Source organism: Procambarus clarkii, chromosome 50, assembly GCF_040958095.1.
Source record: "Procambarus clarkii isolate CNS0578487 chromosome 50, FALCON_Pclarkii_2.0, whole genome shotgun sequence".
NCBI classification, from domain to species: domain Eukaryota; kingdom Metazoa; phylum Arthropoda; class Malacostraca; order Decapoda; family Cambaridae; genus Procambarus; species Procambarus clarkii.
This window is the reverse complement of record NC_091199.1, coordinates 23,503,740-23,526,917: the sequence shown is the minus strand read 5'-3', so window position 1 is coordinate 23,526,917 and position 23,178 is coordinate 23,503,740. Positions and strand designations below refer to the sequence as shown.

The window sequence follows — 23,178 nt, the reverse complement described above, 5'->3', positions numbered from 1 at the left end:
CCTCCGATTGGCGTGAAGTCACCAGTGGAGTCCCACAGGGCTCTGTACTCGGTCCTATCTTGTTTCTGATATATGTAAATGATCTCCCGAAGGGTATCGATTCATTTCTCTCAATGTTTGCGGACGATGCTAAAATTATGAGAAGGATTAAAACAGAAGAGGACTGTTTGAGGCTTCAAGAAGACCTAGACAAGCTGAAGGAATGGTCTAACAAATGATTGTTAGAGTTTATCCCAACCAAATGTAATATAATGAAGATAGGTGTAGGGAGCAGGAGGCCAGATACAAGGTATCATCTGGGAGAGGAAATTCTTCAGGAGTCAGAGAAGGAAAAAGACTTGGGGGGTTGATATCACGCCAGACTTGTCTCCTGCAGCAGATATCAAGCGGATAACATCAGCGGCATATGCCAGGCTGGCCAACATACGAACGGCATTCAGAAACTTGTGTAAAGAATCATTCAGAACTTTGTATACCACATATGTCAGGCCAATCCTGGAGTATGCAGCCCCAGCATGGAGTCCATATCTAGTCAAGGATAAGACTAAACTGGAAAAGGTTCAAAGGTTTGCCACCAGACTAGTACCCGACCTGAGAGGTATGAGCTATGAGGAGAGACTACGGGAATTAAACCTCACTTCGCTGGAAGACAGAGGAGTAAGGGGGGACATGATCACCACATTCAAGATTCTGAAGGGAATTGATAGGGTAGACAAAGACAGTCTATTTAACACAAGGGGAACACGCACAAGGCCTTGGAAGAGTTCGAAATTGCCCATGATTTCGGCAAATTTGGTCTCCCATGACAAATGGAATGCATTAGGGGGTGATGTGGTGGAGGCTGACTCCATACACAGTTTCAAGTGTACATATGATAGAGCCCAATAGGCTCAGGAATCTGTACACCTGTTGATTGACGGTTGAGAGGCGGGACCAAAGAGCCAGAGCTCAACCCCCGCAAACACACTAGGTGAGTACACACACACACACACACACACACACACACACACACACATCGAAGGGCATTGGTGGCTGAGTGGACAGCACGCTGGACACGTAATTTCGTTTTTTTCACAATTATACCCATGTTACCTAGCAGTAAATAGGTGCCCGGGAGTGAGACAGCTGTTATGGGCTACTTCCTGAGTGTGTGTGTGTGTATGTGTGTTAAAAAAATAGTAGTAGTTAGTGACAGTTGAGAGGCGGGCCAAAAGAGCAGAGCTCAACCCCCAAAAGGACAACTTGGTGAATGCAACTAGGTGACTACACACACACACACACACACACACACACACACACACACACACACACACACACACACACACACACACACACACACACACACACACACACACACACACACACACACGTCCCCTGGTTGAGAGGCGGGACCAAAGAGCCAGAGCTCAAACCCCACAAGCACAAATAGGTGAGTACAATTTGGTGAGTACACAAACAGATCCATACATCTGCGGACTACATTTATTTGGACTGTCGGAAAGCCTTTGACACAGTACCCCATATAAGGCTGATGCATAAGCTGGAAAAACAGGCAGGAGTAACTGGCAGGGCGCTCCAGTGGATAAGGGAGAATCTAAGCAATAGGAAGCAGAGAGTTACAGTCAGGGGTGAGACCTCAGATTCGCGTGAAGTCACCAGTGGAGTCCTACAGGGTTCTGTAGGGCTCAAAATGATCTCCCAGAGGGTATAGACTCATTCCTCTCAATGTTTGCTGACGACGCCAAACTTATGAGAAGGATTAAGACAGAGGAGGACAGCTTGAGGCTTCAGGAAGACCTGGACAAGCTGCAGGAATAGTCGAACAAATGCTTGTTAGAGTTAAACCCACGCAAATGTTATGTAATGAAGATAGGTGTAGGGAGCAGGAGACCAGATACAAGGTATAGTTTGGGAGATGAAATCCTGCAAGAGTCAGAGAGAGAGAAAGACCTAGGGGTTGATATCACGCCAGACATGTCCCCTGAAGCTCATATCAGGAGGATAACAGCAGCAGCATATGCCAGGTTGGCTAACATGAGAACGGCCTTTAGAAACTTGTGTAAAGAATCTCTCAAAACATTATATTCTACATATGTCAGACCAATCCTGGAGTATGCGGCTCCAGCATGGAGTCCATATCTAGTCAAGCATAAGACTAAACTGGAAAAGGTTCAATGGTTTGCCACCAGACTAGAACCAGAACTGAGGGGTATGAGCTACGAGGAGAGACTACGGGAATTAACATCATGTCACTGGGAGACAGAAGAGTTAGAGGGGACCTGATCACCAAATACAAGATTCTCAGAGGAATTGATAGGGTAGATAAAGACAGACTTTTTAACACAAGGGGCACACGCACTAGGGGACACAGGTGGAAATTGAGTGCTCAAATGAGCCATAGAGACGTTAGAAAGAATTTTTCAGTGTCAGAGTAGTAGACAAATGGAATGCATTAGGAAGGGATGTGGTGGAGGCTGACTCCATACACAGCTTCAAGTGTAGATATGATAGAGCCCAATAGGCTCAGGAACCTGTACACCTGTTGATTGACGGTTGAGAGGCGGGACCAAAGAGCCAGAGCTCAACCCCCACAAGCAAAATTAGGTAAGTACAATTATGTAAGTACACGCACACACATCAGGAGAGGGGCCTAATAGCTGAGTGGACAGCGCTCTGTACTCGTAATCCAAGGGTCCGGGTTCGATCCCTGGTGATGGCAGAAATAAAATGATAATTATCTTTCACCCTGAGGCGCCTGTTATCCAGCAGTACATAGGTACCTGGGAGTTAGATAGCTGTTACAGGCTGCTTCCTGGGGGTATGTGTGTGTGTGTGCGGGGAAAAAATAGTTGGTAGTTATTAACAGTTGATTGATTGAGAGTTGAGAGGCAGACCGAAAGAGCAGAGCACATCCCCCACAAACACAACTAGGTGAATACATTCACAAAAAACACACACACATATTTGATGTTAAAAAGACGTCTTAATATAAATAGTTACAGAGTCACCTTTCTGAGACCAAATAAAAACGTCAAACAACGTTTTATGTTTGCTGGGATGATATTGATTGTTGGCCTAGCACGACCTTGACGGATGACCAGGTACGACCTCAATGATTGAACTGGCGCAAACTTGATGACTGACCTGGCATGACAATGATTGTTGGCCTAGCACGACCTTGATGGATGACCAGGTACGACCTCAATGATTGAACTGGCGCAAACTTGATGACTGACCTGGCATGACACTGATTGTTGGCCTAGCACGACCTTGATGGATGACCTGGATGGATGACTTGGCATGACCTGCATTGTGTACCTGGCATGACCTGAACTGTCGACCTGGCTCGACCTTTACTGTCGACCTGACACGGCCTGTACTGTCAACCTGACACGGCCTGTACTGTCGACCTGACACGGCCTATACTGTCAACCTGACACGGCCTGTACTGTCAACCTGACACGGCCTGTACTGTCGACCTGGCACAACCTGTACTGTCAACCTGACACGGCCTGTACTGTCGACCTGACACGGCCTATACTGTCAACCTGACACGGCCTGTACTGTCGACCTGACACGGCCTGTACTGTCAACCTGACACGGCCTGTACTGTCAACCTGACACGGCCTGTACTGTCGACCTGACACGGCCTGTACTGTCGACCTGACACGGCCTGTACTGTCAACCTAACACGGCCTGTACTATCAACCTGACACGGCCTGTACTGTCAACCTGACACGGCCTGTACTGTCGACCTGACACGGCCTGTACTGTCGACCTGACACGGCCTGTACGGTCAACCTGACACGGCCTGTACTGTCAACCTGACACGGCCAGTACTGTCGACCTAACATGACCTGGATTGTCGACCTGCATGGTTGATCTCACTAAACTTGGATGGTTGACCTGGCCCGACCTGGATAGTTAACCTGGCACAACCTGGATAATTAACTTGGCACGACCTGGATGGTTAACCTGGTATTGTTTGGATGATATACTATTACCTGTCAGGTTTGATGAAGTAGACGCCATCCAGCCTCTCTCCCTGGCGGTACAGGTCAGCACAGTCCTTGGGCGTTGTCTCCCTGCCAATATTAGACCATTGTAATGTTTCCTTCAATTGATGGTCATTGTTTCAACTGTAGAAAAAATTGCTCCAGTTATTTCATATTCAAATTAGAACAAAAATGTATATATATATATATATATATATATATATATATATATATATATATATATATATATATATATATATATATATATATATATATATATATATATATATATATATATATTTATATATATATATATATATATATATATATATATATATATATATATATATATATATATATATATATATATATATATATATATATATATATATATATATATATATACACACACACTAGCTGTACCCAGCCATGCGCTGCTGTGGCTCAGCAATGCATGTGCGTGGCTGAGCCACACCAACCTTCCCCTGTCTCCCAGTCCACTCCCACCATTCCACCCACCACGTCCTCCCCACTAATAACCCCCTCCCTCCCCATCCCTTTGACCTCCCTACCATCCCCCACGCCAGCGTCCCATCGTCCTCCTATCCATTCCCCACTCCACCGTCCCCTCGTCCTCCCCCACCAACTCCCACTCTCCCGTCCTCTTGTCCTCCCTACCATTCTCCCCTCCCCATCCCATTATCCTTTCCACCATCCCCCACTCCCCTGTCCACTTGTCCTCCCCCACCATTCCCCACTCCCATCCAATCGTCCTCCCCTACCATTCCCCACTCCCATCCCCTCATCTTCCCAACCATTCCCCACTCCCTTGTCGAGGCATTCTCAAATGATCTGATGTTCCCATCACTAAAATATAGCAAAAACTGTTAAAAAACGAAAAGAAAAACAATGAAAAAATTCAAAACAAACTATTCTCAGGAAATTAACAGTACGGTAAACAACACAGCTCAATTCCAATTCAATGTCACTCACTATAATTAAATCAAAATAAAAATGAATCGAAATCTATGCAAATTCCATTTATCAATGAAATCTGGAACAGTGAAATAGAATCGTAACATATTTATTATAGCAGTGTGTTGCTCCTACGTGCAACAGATGGCGCTGTTTAAAAAAAAACATGTTTTTACCTGTCACAGGTGTGGCATCTATTCGTATACTCACAAAATGAACGGTATGGTAAACAACACAGCCCAATTCCAACACAATGTCACACAAAATAATATAATCAAAATGAAAATAAATTGAAATCTATGAAAATTCAATTTGTCAAAGCAATCAGAAACATTGAAATGGAATCGTAACATAGTTTGCATAACAAGTGTTGCTATTAAATGCAACAGATGGTGCTGTTTTTTTAAAGCATGTTTTACCTGTTACAGGTGTGACATCTAGATAGAATGTATATAAAATCATTCATGTATTCGAATAGAACGTCCAACAGAGGGTGCTATTTAAAAAAAAAATGTATTTTCCTATCACAGGTGAGGCATGTATGAAGTAGGTATAGAAAAACAGCCGCCTATTCGAATGCAACGTTGTGTCAAAATTACAAAGCAATCGGTAAAGAGGTTTCGAAGATTTCCCACACATGAAAAATACATGAAAAAACAGTTTAAAAAATAACATGTTTTTCTCCGTCACAGACGTGACATATATATAGTATGCATATAAAACTTGGCCGGATGCAAATGGAACATTCTGTGAAAATTTCAAAGCAATCGGTGAAGAACTTTCGGAGATTATCGATTTTGAACAAAATGAACATTTCCATTTATGTATATATATATATATATATATATATATATATATATATATATATATATATATATATATATATATATATATATATATATATATATATATATATATATATATATATATATATATATATATATATATAATTATATATATATATATATATATATATATATATATATATATATATATATATATATATATATATATATATATATATATATATATGCAATTGACGATCACAAAACACTGATCATTTTATGCGGAAAATCCACAGAGAAATATGAAATGAGGTGAACGTTTCGGCTTTTTTAAAGCCTTTGTCAACACCAGACTGACTAAGGAGAAAAGCCGAAACGTTCACCTCATTTCATATTTCTCTGTGGATTTTCCGCATATATATATATATTAGTATATTTTGGTAGCAGTCTTTCCTGTAGACATATATTATTAAATATGACCGAAAAAGTAAGATTAATAATTCGAACACGAATTTTCTCGATCTTTCGTACGTTTCTTTTCACTGTTGGTGGTAAATCAAAAATCAATTCTCCAAAATTAATTTTTATTTCTTGTCTGACGCGACACTTGAGCGCGTTTCGTAAAACTTATTACATTTTCAAAGACTTTAGTTTACACATACACAACTGAATATAACTTACACATCTTCGATTTGTTTATATCTACATTTGAGTGAGGTGGATGGGGTGAGGTGGTATTAATAGGGAATTAAATTCATAAACACAAGACAGAACACGAAACAATGGGTATTGAATGGAAGTGATTGTAGAAAGCCTATTGGTCCATATTTCTTGATGCTTCTATATTGGAGCAGAGTCTTGAGGTGGGTAGAATATAGTTGTGCATTAATTGGCTGTTGATTGCTGGTGTTGACTTCTTAATGTGTAGTGCCTCGCAGACGTCAAGCCGCCTGCTATCGCTGTATCTATCGATGATTTCTGTGTTGTTTATTAGGATTTCTCTGGCGATGGTTTGGTTGTGGGAAGAGATTATATGTTCCTTAATGGAGCCCTGTTGCTTATGCATCGTTAAACGCCTAGAATGAGATGGTATTGTCTTGCCTATATACTGTTTTTTTTGGAGCTTACAGTCCCCAAGAGGGCATTTGAAGGCATAGACGACGTTGGTCTCTTTTAAAGCGTTCTGCTTTGTGTCTGGAGAGTTTCTCATGAGTAGGCTGGCCGTTTTTCTGGTTTTATAGTAAATCGTCAGTTGTATCCTCTGATTTTTGTCTGTAGGGAATATCTTTCAGGACCCTTTCCTCCGTTTTATGAGCTGTGGAAAAGAAGTTCCTGTAAAATAGTCTAATAGGGGGTATAGGTGTTGTGTTAGTTGTCTCTTCAGAGGTTGCATGGCGTTTCACTTTCCTTCTTATGATGTCTTCGACGAAACCATTGGAGAAGCCGTTGTTGACTAGGACCTGCCTTACTCTACAGAGTTCTTCGTCGACTTGCTTCCATTCTGAGCTGTGGCTGAGAGCACGGTCGACATAAGCGTTAACAACACTCCTCTTGTACCTGTCTGGGCAGTCGCTGTTGGCATTTAGGCACATTCCTATGTTCGTTTCCTTAGTGTAGACTGCAGTGGGGAAACCTCCGCTCTTTTCCATGACTGTTACATCTAGATAGGGCAGCTTCCCATCCTTTTCCATCTCGTAAGTGAAACGCAGCACGGAACTCTGCTCAAATGCCTACTTCAGCTCCTGCAGATGTCTGACATCAGGTACCTGTGTAAAAATGTCGTCAACATACCTGCAGTATATGGCCGGTTTCAAGTTCATGTCGACTAAGACTTTTTGCTAGATGGTACCCATGTAGAAGTTTGCAAACAGGACACCTAGGGGAGAACCCATGGCGACCCCATCTACTTGCTTATACATGTGCCCATCCGGGCTCAAGAAGGGTGCCTCTTTAATACAAGCTTGGAGTAGTTTCCTTAGAATATTTTCTGGTATGTCAAGAGGAGTACAGGCCGGATCACGATACACTCTGTCGGCTATCATCCCGATTGTCTCGTCCACAGGTACGTTGGTAAACAGTGATTCTACGTCCAACGAGGCTCTTATCCCTGTGGCCCGTGTGCCCCGCAGTAAGTCAACAAATTCCTTTGGAGACTTCAGGCTGAAGGCGCAAGGGACATAAGGAGTCAGCAGGACGTTGTGTCACTTCGCCAGTCTGTACGTGGGTGTGGGTATCTGGCTAATGATTGGCCGAAGGGATTTCCAGGCTTGTGTGTCTTGACATTTCCATACGCATATCCAGGTTTATATTCCCCAATAATCTTTGGCAGGTGGAATCCGGATTTCTTGGCGTTCACAGTTTCGATCAGTTTGTTGACCTTTGCTTTCAATTCGGCTGTAGTGTCCTTCGTTACCCTTCGAAATTTAGTTTGGTCAGAGAGTATGAGGTTCATTTTCGCCAGATTATCGTCTTTTTTAAGAATGACGTATATTTTCGACTTGTCACCTCTCCTGACAACTATCTCCTTGTTCTCAAGAAGGCTTTTAGCTGCCGCTTTGAGCTCGGGGGACAGTATGGTGCTTCTGTAATTGCCTCGATTCTTTCCTCCTTCCGCAATAAGTTCTGCTTGTAAGGTATCTTTGGTAGTGACCTTGTTTTGTGTCTCGAGGTCGAATATGTCGTCCAACAGAATTTCCAACTCCACTTTCCAGGCCATCTCACTCGGTCTGGACATAACGTGTCAGTTTATACCCAGATTTAGGAGAGTGACTTGGTCCTCAGTGAGGTTAATTCCTGCAAGGTTCAGGAAGCCATCTCTTGGTCGTGGAATTGTCATTGGTCCTCCATATAACGTTGTTAGTTTCTTGATAATCCTTGTTTCAGTGCTGAGGCGATGTCGGTCTGTGAGGATGTCGAGGTGTTGTTCAATGCGGGTACGGAGACTTTCGTCGATGTTGCTATTTTTCCATTCGTTTGTAGCATGAAGTAGTTGCGTTTTGTTGTCTTTGATTTCATTTTCTGCCTTGTATATCTGATCACGAATCAGATCCTGGCGATATTTCATCGTGAAGGCATGATTCCTTGCTGCTGGGTCGTGCGTTTTAATATTAGTATATTTTGGTAGCAGTCTTTCCTGTAGACAAATATTATTATATATGACCGAAAAAGTAAGATTAATAATTCTAACACGAATTTTCTCGATCTTTCGTACGTTTCTTTTCACTGTTTATGGTAATTCAAAAATCAATTCTCCAAAATTCATTTTTATTTCTAGTCTGATGCGACACTTGAGCGCGTGTGTGTATCACGAAAATAAACACGTGATCAAAAAATACTATGCCCAAGATTACCATTCGAGTGCCGGCAGGGAAGTGGGCAATAGCTTCGGCTATCACTTCCTTTTGTCCGGTCGTGATGGTCAAGTGGATTAAGGCGTCCTGTAGATACCAGTTGCGTTGCTCCTGGCAAAAGGGGGTTCGAGTCACTTCTGGGGGTGTGAGTTTTCAGTTATATATATATATATATATATATATATATATATATATATATATATATATATATATATATATATATATATATATATATATATATATTTATATATATATATATATATATATATATATATATATGCGAACAAGCTTGAATGGTCCCCAATCATATATGCAAATGAAAACTCCACAACCCAGAAGTGACTCGAACCCAGACCACATTGCACCTGGTGTCACGGAGCCTTAATCCACTCAACCCAAAATCACTTGCATCCTCGGTCATTAGGGCGATAATTGAATACCCAAGGGGGTTCTCACCCAGTTAGCCTGCCTCCTCGAGCAAAACACACCTATCATAGAAATAGTAACAACAACAACACATCGGAAACGCACAAAATCAGAGCACAAATCATCAAGAAAATAGAAGAGGGAAATACCGCAAGTGTTGTTCGAGTGCTCACCAGTGACGAGAAAATTGCTGCTAGAAACTCTGCCACAGCATGAGCCCTGCAAAGTAAGCACCCACCCAGAGCCCAACGAGTCGACAACATCGTACTGCTACCAGCCGACATCATTTCAGACGCATTAACTGTTGGTGAATCTGAGGTCTACAGAGCAGCTCTTTCTTTTCCACCTGGGTCAGCAGGCGGCTTTTCAGGATTAAAATCCCACATCAAATAAATATTAAATCCTGCAGTTGGTGATGCTGCACAAGATATTATGGAACTCACAAGGTTCGTCAACATGTGCCTGGCTGTTGATATATGTGAGGTCGTCAGGCCACTCTTTTTTGGTGCCTCTGTTCTCTCAACAAGAAGGGTGGGGATACTGAGGCCGATCGCTGTTGGCAACACTCGCCGACGCTTGGTTGCCAAGGCTGCCACGAGGGTAGTCAGCCAGCAAGTGGCTGAATTGCTGAAATCAATTCAGCTAGTATTTGGGATCCCCCAAGACAGTGAAGCCGCTGCTCATGCAGCACGAGCATACATCACCAACATTTCTGATGAAAAGGCTCTGCTCAAACTGGATTTTAGGAATGCCTTGAACATGATCAGAAGAGATGCTGTGCTCTGTGCCGTACATTGCCATTTCCAGCCTCTCTACCCGTTCATACTACCTTGCTACAGTGGTGAATAAAAACTGCTATTTGGCGAATACGCAATAAGATCATGCGAAGGAGTTCAGCAAGGTGATCCTCTAGCTCCTTTTCTTCTCTGTTTAGTCTTAAAATAATCCCTGAAAGCTTGTCCAGTGAGTTCAACATCTGGTTTTTGGATGATGGCATCATAGCTGGCCTCCTAGACCACGTCTTGGAAGACATCAGAAAAATAAGGGAGCAAGAAGTAACCCTGGGTTTCGTTCTGAACCCTTCCAAGTGTGAAGTAGTCTCCTCCAACCCAAACGTCATTGCTAGAATAAAGACCGCCTTGCCTAGAGCCCATGACATTAGGGCAGTGAACAGCACTCTCCTTGGAGCCCTCCCTCGGGTCTAATGCCATTGAGGAGACCTTTGATAAGAAAATCACAGACCTCAGAAGGATGGAAAGCAGGATAGGTGACATCGATGCCCACGACGCTTTTTATCTCCTCACTAAATGTCTATCCCTTCTGAGACTAACCTACTTTCTGAGATGCACCCCATCCTACGACAGCCCAAATCTTAAAGAGTATGACCTATTACTGAAGACCATGCTAGAAAACGTTGTCAACCTCTCCCTCAATGAATGCCTTTGGAAACAAGCCACTCTTCCTGTCAGGCTCGGCAACTTGGGTGTCCGCACTGCCACCCAAATTGCTGTCCCAGCCTTCCTGTCTTCCTCCTCAGCATCAGATGACCTGGTTAAGGAAATTCTACCTGTCAACCAGTGGGACTTAGCAGGGATGCAGGACTCCCACTACTTGGAATGCGACACAAAATGGGGTACCTTGGCGGACTCAGCACTCAGACCAACCATGCTGAAGACCAAAAAAAATCCAGCTGAGACAGCCCCAGTGTAGACAAAGAAGTCACAGCTTTGCTGGAGGCAGCAACAACCCCCAGTGATCGTTCACGCCTCATAGCTGTGCTGGATCCCCATGCAGGGGGGTCATCTTTTTGACACCCCCAATGTCTATGACAGGCACACGTCTTGATTCGCAGGACCTCTGTAAGGGCAGCTCCACACTGTTCATAGGTGTATTTGCGGCAAGGCAGATGCAGACGAAAATGGATTGCATGGCCTGCACTGTGAAAAATCAGGTGGGTGGCACTCTAGACACGACGAAGTCAATGCTATCATTTAGAGGAGCCTTGCCTCTGCCCAGTGCCCAGCAGAGAGAGAGAACCCTGCAATCTATTGAACCATAACTCTGCTAGCTTTGCCGACTGACCAGACGGAATCACCCTTGGAAGGGTGGCAGACAGTTGGTGTGGGACTATACTTGTGTATCCACCCTGGCAACCACATACGTCAACGTCTCTGCTGGCTAAGCATGAGCCGCAGCAGCACACAGAGAAAGATACAAGTCGACCAAGTTCAGGGAATTAGATCACCTGTACAACTTCGTTCCAATAGGATCTGAGACCCAAGGTCCATCGGAAGAGAGTGCAAGAAGATTTCTTAAGTATCTTGGTTCCAGCCTCATAGACACTACAAGAGACCTTAGAACAGCACGTTTTCTCTTCCAGTGTCTCAGTGTCGCGATCCAGAGGGAAATGCCTGCTGTATCATTGGTTCCTGCCCGGCGTCGGAGGAATTTGAAGAAATTTACAGCCTTTAGGAAACAAACTTTCCCTTATTTCCTCTTAATGTTCATTTTTTTTAAATACTTAAATATGTAACTGCATAACCTTGTATATTAAAGTGTACAACATAAAAAAGGGTGGTAGAAGAAATGAGCACTCATACTTATTCAGAGTTAAATGACAAGTTTTTCTCTGAATGCTTTGTGTTCCCTTCTTCGTTCCCTTTTTATTTTTAATAAAAACAATTTATTAAAAATAAAGAAAATCATTCGGTCTATTAGGCAAATTGGGCCTTGCATAGTATGACGAGACGTCATAAAAAGAAAGGTGAAACGCCATGCAACCTCTGAAGAGTCAACTAACATAACACCTGTACCCACTATTAGACTTTTCTACAGGAACTTCTTTTCGGCTCATAAAACAGTGGAAAGGGTCCTTAAAGATATTATTAATAGGAACGTTATCCCTACAGACAAGAATCAGAAAATACAATTGACAATTTACTGAATTCACGTATCTTTTCACGCTCCATCACATAGTGTCACACACCCTCCGTCATTATGTGATGGAGTGCGAAAAGATACGTGAATTCAGAGACAATTCTATAACCAATGTTCCAGCGATGTGTCAATATTTCATTCAAAATGATCTGCTACCAGAAATTTTAGCCAACTATCCCCAGTTTGCTAACTGTAGGTAGTAACTAAGTGATTGTAACCTATCCACCGCTGCCCACTGGATGGGGGGGTGAGCGGTGTACAGGACAAACATATCAATTGTGACACTAGTTCCCCACATGTTAGTTGCTTAATTTAGAAACTATACTTGTGGTCGATCTCGAACCCGTTGTTGATGTGACGACTTATACCGAATTTTGTAACTAGCTCATCAAGATTGTAACTTGCTTTGCTAAATGAATTGTGCAGTTCAGTCCCTGAGCCCATTATGTGCCTCTGTAACCCTTTCCACTACCGCCCACAGGATTGGTATGGGGTGCATAATAAATGAACTAAACTAACTAACTATAAGACAAAAAAAACGGCCAACCTACTCAGGAAAAACTCCCCAGACACCAAGGAAACCAACGTCATCTATGCCTTCAAATGCCCACTTGGGGACTGTAAGACCCAAAGAACTCAGTAAATAGGCAAGACAACAACGTCTCTTTCCAGGCGATTAACACTGCACAAACAACAGGAATCAATCAAGGAACATATAATCTCTTCTCACAACCTGACCATCACCAGAGAAGTTTTAACAAACAACACAAAAATCATCGATAGATACAGCGTTAGCAGGAGTTTCGTCATCAACGAGGCACAACACATCAAAAAGTCAACACCAGCAATCAACAGCCAATTAATGCATAACTACATTCTACCCACTTCAAGACCCTGAACCAATATATGAGCAGCATTAGGCCAATAGGCCCTCTGCAGTTACTTCCATTAATATATTTTCGTACCGAGTTTATACCCATTGATTATACCCATAGACTCCTCAGACAAGCAAATCTTAGTAGGAGCTCCACCGCCGTAGCACAAATGCGACACCTACTCGGTACAAGACCTCCTCATGGAGGCCACTTCACCAAACTCCAACGACATCTCGGCCATTTCAATACGCTGCAAGTCTCAGCCAAAGAAAAAACGGAGGACCTAGAGGTCTATACTAACCCACCAGCTCCATAACTGGCACAGCCAGCCCTCCGAAGCTGAAATCCACCATGAAAACCCCCATCCATCCACAGATCTCTAGTTTCAGCTATTGGAACTAGTAATAGCTGGAAAGAGCCTCCACTTACGGGCTATTCGAGCCCGTGCCACCTTTAGAGTGGCTTAATCTTTATCAATCAAATCAATCTGTATATCGCCACTACCAGTATTCAAGGTGCAGTATACTGAGGGCAAGACCTCGAATACCACAGCAGTGGATTTACTGTGTAATTACTATATGAGTACTGGAACACTTGATGATATATTGAACTTGTACCCAAGATTAACCATGTAATGTATCAGTTATACAATGTATGTATGTGATGTAACTATATAATCTGAGCTTGTAAAAGCACCTTCATCGCTTTCAGTGATTAAGTGCTTAATTGCACACTAGTCTCTCTATCAGCTATCTCACCCTGTCAGAGTAAAAGAGACAAATGTATGTGAATGCATGTGTGTGTGTGTATATATGTATGTATACATGTATGTATATATGTATATGTCCGTATTCGTGTGTGTGTGTGTGTGTGTATGTATATGTATGTGTATAAAGTATATATATGGAAGCTGAACAGAATTACATTTCACCTTCGAAAATGCACATTAATGACACATCAAACACTTTATGTATGGCATACGTAAATCTGTTGATTTATGTATGTAGGTTAGCTTAGCATTTTAAAAGCACCGAATCACCTTCTGTGGTTGATTGTTCAATAAACCCTTGAACTATATGTTTAACACGTCTCTAACCCTGTCCATGGAGGACAGAAAAAATGTATATATGCTGGTTAGCATTGTAAATGTGTAGCCACGTCTGTGGTAGGAAAAAAAACAAAAAAAAAACAACAACAGTGGACTTTGAAAAACAGTATCCCCAGTGTGGGATTTTTTTTAACTTTCTGACGCCCTAAAATAAGGAACTAACCTAGCCACTAGGAAACTGTTGTTTTCTTTGTGGGGTAGTGGACTGTACCTATTTTCTGTGTTCCTTAAGCGGCTCAGTTTTCAGAGTGATCCAACAGGAATGGTGCGGCCTTTTATTAACTCGTGGAAATGAAAAAATCTCCACTTATCACTCGGTAAAAAGTAATATATATAATGAAGCTAGCACTGATATAGTTAAAAATTTTGTTTAGCCTATCCTTTTGTTCTGGTAACTTGTCAAATTTGAATTATTAAAACAATGAGAAGATTCTTTAATGCTATGAATTTATCTATTGTAAATGTATACTTTAATTTGTCTTTAAGCAATTGCACTATATCAAATATTTGTCAAACATTGATTAACTTAGTTAATATGATTTTATTTTAGTGCAAATAATTTTCTTACTGAGGTGAGCTCATAAGCTCATGGTTATAACCGCAGCTGCAATTAGTTAGTTTAGTTCATTTATTATGCACCCCATACCCATCTTGTGGGCGGTAGTGGAAAGGATTACAGAGGCACATAATGGGCTCAGGGACTGTACCCCACAATTCATTTAGCTAAGCAAGTTACAATCTTAATGAGCTAGTTACAAAATTCAATATAAGTCGTCACATCAACAATGGGTTCGAGATCGACCTCAAGTACAGGTTCTAAATTAAGCAACTGACATATGTGGAGAGCTAGTGTCAAAATTTATATGTTTGTCCTGCACACCGCCCCCCATCCAGTGGGCAGCGGTGGATAGGTTACAATCACTTAGTTACTACCTACAGTTAGCAAACTGGGGATATTTGGCTAAAATTTCTGGTAGCAGATCATTTTGAAAGAAATATTGACACATCGCTGGAACATTGGTTATAGAATTGTCTCTAAATTCACGTATCTTTTCGAACTCCATCACATAGTGACGGAGGGTGTGCGAATAATTTTGTTGACACAGTTTACATTTGGTCAGGTCTACATCAACAGATAATGAGAATTCCCAGAAATACTTGTAACCGAGTCTAAGCCGAGCAGTAGTAACATCTCGAAGTCTGCTGATTTTTTGGATGATCCATAGATGTGTGGCTCCTCTTGCATGATAGTATGATGATAGATGGAATTTCTGGTGTCAATTTCACTTTGCCTCAGATCTACAAGATCTTGTTGAAGTTCTCGGTGTACTGCTGATCTCAGATTGCTCATTGACAATCCAAGGTTACACTCAACGGCTCCTTTAAAGGCAGATTCTTTGGCTAACTTATCAGCTCTATCATGCATTTGGAAGCCAACATGAGATGGAGACCACATGAAATGGACTCTGTTACCATCCTTAATAATTTTGTTGTATTTGTGTCTAGCTTCGGACACGAGCATGTTACAGTTATGTCTTAAAGAGTTGAGAGCATTTAAGGATGATAAGGAGTCACTTACAATTAATGTATCAAGTTTGGAGACTTGTACACATTTCAGTGCAAGGATCAAGGCAAATAGTTCAGTCTGAAGGGTAGAGGCCCAGTTGTTTATACGGACTCCCCACTCAAAGTATAGGCCATCGCCCATTGTCAGGACAACTGCACTTCCAGCTGCACCCGTGGTGCGGTGTAGGGAACCATCAGTGTATATAATTTGAGAGAGAGAATGCTCTGTGGACAGAGCATCAATATGGCTTAAGGCGTTGAGCTTTGCCTCAAGACGAAGCTTGGGCTGATCTCTAATTTGCTTCTTGGGTGGAAAGGGAGGGATTAAAACTGGAAAAGGTGTAACCTCCCACGGTGCAGGAAAGTGCCGTTGTTGTTTCTCTTGGTACAAATCATGAACCCCATACATTCTGAGTTGAGTTCCAGTTGTTGTTATCCATTTGGAACAATGCTGATCTTCAATAAAGAAATTTTGGAAGACTTCTGTGCAAGGATAAGGATGAGTTAGCCTAAGCATTTTTATACCAATTTGACAGTTAATTTCAGTAACACGATCAACAACGCTCAGAATATTAAGTTCCTTTCTCATATTAAGTATCTTTGTGGTACGAGGGCACCCAAGGATTATCCTCAAGGCTTCGTTCTGCAATTTTTCAAGCCCTCCAAGCTTTCTTTCAGGCATCAAAACAAGCAGAGGTGCAGCATAATCCACTAAAGATCTGATGTATGCAAAGTACATCATTTTAACAATTCTGACATTGGCACCATAGCCTGAGTGATAACCTGCAACAGCCTTGAGCGCTCGGAGCCTCTCTTTATACTGACGACAGAGTCTGAATACAACAGGACCATACAGTGGCACCTCAAGGCCAAGGTATTTGAATCTGTTTACATAGTCAAGCTGGGAGCCATCAGACAGTTGCATCTTGCGAACAGCTCCTCCCTGCCTGGGTGGGCGCCGATTTAGTATCTTTGTTTTCTCTGCTGAGATAATTAAACCTAGGTACTGACATGAGTCTAATACAGAGTTAAGAGTGTTCTGCGTGTTAGCATACCCAGTGGTGTGTATCATTATATCATCAGCATAGCTAATGATGTGGACGTTGGGTTTGCTCGGTATAGAGTTTAACAGCGTGTTTATTAAGATATTAAATAAGGACTGAGGACACCACCCTGCGGGGTACCTAGTTCAAAGTCTCTTGTTACACTCCTATGCCCCTGGAAAAATACAGATGACTTCCTGTTGGATAAGTAACCCCTGATCCAACAAAGAAGCCGACCACCAATATTCATTCTTGCAAGCTCACTCAAGATAACATGTCTATTTGCAACATCAAAGGCAGACTTAAGATCTAGGAAGGTGGTATATGACTTTTCAGTGTGCAGGGTAAGAAAGGTGGTGATGCAATGATGCACACTCCTTCCATGCATGAAGCCATATATCTGGGGGGATAGCATGGTTCTTATTTTATGGAGGAGACGGTTTAGGACCATTCTCTCGAATGTTTTGCAAATGCAGCTAGTAAGGGAAATTGGGCGGAAAGCATTCTCTTGATTTGGCTTGGGAATTGGAATGATTATACTGTTGGTTCAAGAGATAGGAAGCTCCCCGGTAACATAGCTCATATTATACAGCTCAAGCAGGGGATTCCCTGGTACTATAGGGAGCAGACGCAATATGTCATAAGTGATACCATCTTCACCGGGGGATGTGGCTTTGCCTTGTTTAGGGCCGCAAGTAATTCAAACTCAGTAAATGGCACGTTGCATTCATCTTCCTTGTGGAGCTGAAGTCAACGAGCCTTTCTCGATCTCCGTAACCAGCATTTAATCTGAACTGTATGTCTGGGGGAAGATTATTGAAGCTAGAGGTGGTTGCCCAAGCATCGACTAACTCGTTTGCTCTGTGTAGAGGGTGAGGGTGTGCTACTTGGCCGATCTTATCGCCTTTAATTCTTTTAATATCCTTCCATGCCTGGCTGAGGGGGGTGTGAGAGTTGAGACTGTTAACAAAGCTGCAATTTAATGAGGTTAGTGGCACAAAAGACACCGGATCCAATCTCTAGTTACTACCACCAACCTCCCTTATTTTATTAAGATGCAGGAACGGATCTCAGTTTGTTAGTATTAAGATTTAGCCTTCTTGTAGGGCCAGAGCTTGTAGTGTTGTTCACTAGTGATTTTGGAATGGTGTAGTCTAGTCTATGCCGGCTTCTGGTATTGTGGTGGGTATTGTGCCGGCTTCTGGTATCTGGGAGTCCGGTGTTGATCACAATCCATTCACAGTTTATGGTAAAACACGCACTTATTTCACATTAAACAGAGTGCCTTAATGTTTCTACCCATTTATGTGTAGTTTTACCCCAACGTCCTAATCCTTGAATTCGTGGCAGAGTTTCTTATAAAAAGTGTGTGTGTCAAAACTTTTGTGACGGTGTGGTCACACACTTCTATCACTGTTTCTTGGCAAGACATCCTTATTTCACATTCACAGAGTACCTTGATGTTTATACACATTTATGTGTAGTTTTAAACCGCCAACTAGGAGGTTCACAAAAGACAAACGATTAAAACTAAGCTTGTACAACCATGGAGTGTCCCCCATGAGGTGGTGGCACCTTGTTTATTCTGTGTGAGGGAGTGAGGCGTCGCATGCTGTGGCGACGATGTGATCACACACTTCTTTCACTGTAGCAAGACCCACTTATCACTTAAATAGAGTGTCTTGCAGTTAATACACATTGTATGTGCTGTTTACACCACCAATCAGGTCCACGGATACTAAACGGCTACAAATAAAGGTGCTTCAACACCGTGTTACTGTTGTCGATTATAGGGGCGACGACGATCGTGGGATCGGACGCGGCCTGGCGTACCCGTAAAGTGTTAATCGTGAAGCCCGAAAAGGTAAAATGCCAAGCCGAATTGTGAAATGAGTGATCCCAATAACTGGAAACTAATATGCCTCACGGTAAGGAAACACAGACATTTCATGCTATAATTGTGGTGGTAAATTTTCCACACCCAGCTCAAGACACAAGATATGTAACCTAGACGTAGTCTATATAACCGAACTGCTATTTCCCTATGGATTCATTTTGGAATATTTAACCTGTCTAACTTGGAGACCTGAAGATACCATATTGCAGAGGGCGAACCTTCTTCTACTCTCTGTTGTAGATGGGCTTTGTTGATGTGTGTGAGTTTTCTGGTGATGCTGTTGTTTATGTACTCAAGGATGGATTAAATTCGTTTGTGGATCATTGAATGACGATTGGCCAATTTATCAGTTTCACCGGCTTTCTCATTTAATGGGATTCCAACATGGAATGGAATCCGGCTTAAGATGATGTTGAGTCCTTTCCCTGTATCTACTGCTTCTAAATACAAAATTGTGGTAATTATATCCACGTTGTCTTTGCAGACTGCATATTTCTGGACTGCCAAAAAGCCTTTGATACAGTACTGCACACGATACTGTTATTCAAACTCGAGAGGCAGGCGGGGGTGGGAGAAAAGGCCTTAGCGTGGATAAGGAACAACCTAACAGGAAGGAGCCAGAGTTACGGTAAGGGGCAAGAAATCGGACTGGCGAACAGTAACGATTAGAGTACCTCAAGGATCGGTGCTGGGACCAATTCTATCTCTAATATCTGTTAACGACATGTTTACAGGAATAGAGTTATCATGTCGATGTTCGCGGATGACGCTAAGTTGACGAGAAGAGCTGTGCCAGATGAAGATTGTAGGATCCTCCAAGAGTACTTGAACAGGTTGCAGAGATGGTCAGAGAATTGGCAACTGGAGTTCAACACGAGCAAATGTAAAGTTATGGAAATGGAATTAAGTGATAGGAGACTACAGGGGCAGAACACAATGAAGGGAAACCGCCTACCTGTGTCAATTCGAGAAAGACCTGAGCATGGATGTAACACCTAATCTAACTCCTGAGGCACATATAAATAGGATATTGACAGCAGCATACTCTACTCTGGCATAAGACATTCATAGATTGAGCATCATTCATAGATTTAAATAAGGAAGCATTTAGGGCACTTTACAATGCCTATGTGAGACCAGTCTTAGAGTATGCCACCCCATCATGGAGTCCCCACCTGAAAAAACACAGACTCGTCCCAGCGTTACGAGGGATGGGGTATGAAGAGCGCCTGAAGGAACTGGGCCTTACGACACTAGAAAAAAGAAGGGAGAGGGGGATATGATAGGAATATATAAAATACTGATAGGAATTACAGGGTGGAAATGGACGAAATGTTCACACGGAATAGTAACAGAATGAGGGGACATGGTGGAAGCTGCAAACTCAGACGTGTCACAGAGATGTTAGGAAGTTTTCTTTTGGCGTGAGAGTCGTGGAAATATGGAATGCACTTAAGGAACAGGTTGTGGAAGCAAACTCGATTTATAATTTTAGAACTAGATAAATATGATAAATAAGGAAATATGATCGGAGTCATTGTTGTAAACAACCGATGGCTCGAAAGGCGGGATCCAAGAGTGAATGCTCGAACCTGCAGACACAAATAGGTGAGTACACACACACACACACACAGACACACACACACACACACAGACACAGACACAGACACACACACACACACACACACAGAGTGTTCAGAGTGGAATGACAAGGACAAAGCAGCAGTGAATGAAGTACTAAAGGCACTAGACATGGAAGGGGCCGAGCATAGCATTGAGAAGGTTTTCAGGCTAGGCCGGTACAACAAAGACCGAGACCGAATGATAAAGATAGTGTTTGCAAACGAGAACACAAAGGAGAGGATCCTATCAAGGAAGAGCTCCCTGAAAAACGTGGGAAAATTAAAAAATGTATTCCTCCAGCGAGACATGACAAGGGAGGAGAGAGCCGTGGCGGCAGAAGCAAGGAAGAGGCGCAGGGCGAGAGGGGAAAACCAGGAAGTCACAGCTCCCAACACAACACCCCCAGAGGCGAGGGGGGAACCCACAACCAGCTACCCAGTAACACCAGAAGGGAGGACAACCCCGCCTCCCTCCTCTGCATAGAAAACCCCCCTACCCCAAACCCTCCCTGCCCCCACTCAAAAGTTCAGCCAAATCTCCCTCCCCCCACACCCAATCCCCACCCTTCTACCCCTCCCCTCCTCCCGAGTCCTCCCTCCCCCCCTTTCCTTCCCGTCCTCCCTCCCCTTTCGCCCTATACCCTCCCTGTCCCTCCCCCTTCACTGGATCCCCCGCCCCTCATTCCAGTATCCTCTGAGATCCTGTTACCCACCTCACAGGTCCTCACACCCATGGAACAGCCTCCCCCACCAGCAGAACACTCACCAAGGAGGCGATTTGAGAAGGGACAGAAGAAAGTGAGCCTCAAAGCGATGTACACTAACATAGATGGAATTACAAATAAAGCAAATGAGCTTGGAGAACTGGTACTAGAGGAAAACCCAGACATAATAGCCCTCACAGAAACAAAGATCACGAAAACAATAACAAATGCAGTGTTTCCACAGGACAATTATGTTATGCGGAAAGAGAGGGAAGGAAGAGGTGGGGGTGGTGTAGCTCTGCTGGTAAGAAAAGGCTGGGATTTTGAGGAGATGGATATTCAGGGCTGTGAAGGTTTCAGTGACTACATAGCAGGTACTGTAACAAATGGAGGGAAAAAAATTATAGTCGCAGTCATATATAATCCACCACCAAATGACAGAAGACCTAGACAGGAATATGATAGAAACAACATGCCTGCCCGAAACGCTGCGCGTGCTAGTGGCTTTACAAGACTGTAATTACCATAACTGTATCCTCACATTCCTTATGTACATTCTTGTATATGCATAAATAAATAAATAAAATAAAATAACATGGCCACCATTAACATAATAGAAAGAGCAGCTTCTGTTGCTAGCAGGAATGGATCTGGACTACTAATTATGGGAGACTTCAACCATGGGAAGATAGATTGGAAGAACAGAGACCCGCATGGAGGACCAGAAACATGGAGAGCTAAGCTGCTGGACGTGGCAACAAGAAACTTTCTAAGCCAGCATACCAAAGAGCCAACAAGAATGAGAGGAGAAGATGAACCAGCAATGCTTGATTTGATATTTACCCTAAATGAATGGGATATAAGGGAAGTTAAGATGGAAGCGCCCTTGGGAATGAGTGACCACAGTGTATTGAACTTTGAGTACCTGGTAGAGCTAGGACTTATCTCCCCCCAAAAAGAACTAGGAATCAAAAGGCTGGCATACCGAAAGGGGAATTATGAACAGATGAGAAGTTTCCTAAGTGAAATACCTTGGGACACAGACCTCAGAGACAAGTCTGTACAGGGTATGATGGACTATGTTACCCAAAAGTGTCAGGAGGCAGTAAACAGGTTCATCCCGGCCCAAAGGGAAAAATCCGAGAAGCAACAGAAGAATCCATGGTATAATAGGGCATGTATGGAAGCGAAGAAACTGAACAAAAAGGCGTGGAGGAACTTCCGGAATAACAGAACACCAGAAAGCAGAGAGAGATACCAGAGAACCAGGAATGAGTACGTCAGGGTGAGAAGAGAAGCAGAGAAAAATTTTGAAAATGATATAGCAAACAAAGCCAAGACCGAACCAAAGCTACTCCACAGTCACATCAGAAGGAAAACAACAGTGAAAGAACAGGTATTGAAACTTAGAACAGGCGAGGACAGGTATACAGAGAATGACAGAGAGGTGTGTGAGGAACTCAACAAGAGGTTCCAGGAGGTCTTCACAATAGAACAGGGTGAGGTCACTGTGCTAGGAGAAAGGGAGGTAAACCAGGCGGCCTTGGAGGAGTTCGAAATTACGAGAGAGGAGGTCAAGAGACACCTGCTGGATCTGGATGTTAGAAAGGCGGTTGGTCCAGATGGGATCTCACCATGGGTACTGAAAGAGTGTGCAGAGGCACTTTGCTTGCCACTCTCCATAGTGTATAGTAAATCACTAGAGACGGGAGACCTACCAGAAATATGGAAGACGGCGAATGTGGTCCCAATATACAAAAAGGGCGACAGACAAGAGGCACTGAACTACAGGCCAGTGTCCTTGACTTGTATACCATGCAAGGTGATGGAGAAGATCGTGAGAAAAAACCTGGTAACACATCTGGAGAGAAGGGACTTCGTGACAAATCGCCAAC

General features: G+C 42.9%; 1 protein-coding gene across 1 annotated transcript in view; it reads right to left on the bottom strand.

Moving 5' to 3' along the window:
• The window catches only part of LOC138351700 (trichohyalin-like), a 272,069-nt gene that overhangs the window by 150,667 nt on the left and 98,224 nt on the right, over positions 1 to 23,178 (bottom strand). Inside the window, exon 4 of the mRNA XM_069303721.1 lies at positions 4,005 to 4,085. Coding sequence (XP_069159822.1) covers positions 4,005 to 4,085 — 81 coding nt within the window. The remainder of the gene's footprint in view (positions 1 to 4,004; positions 4,086 to 23,178) is intronic.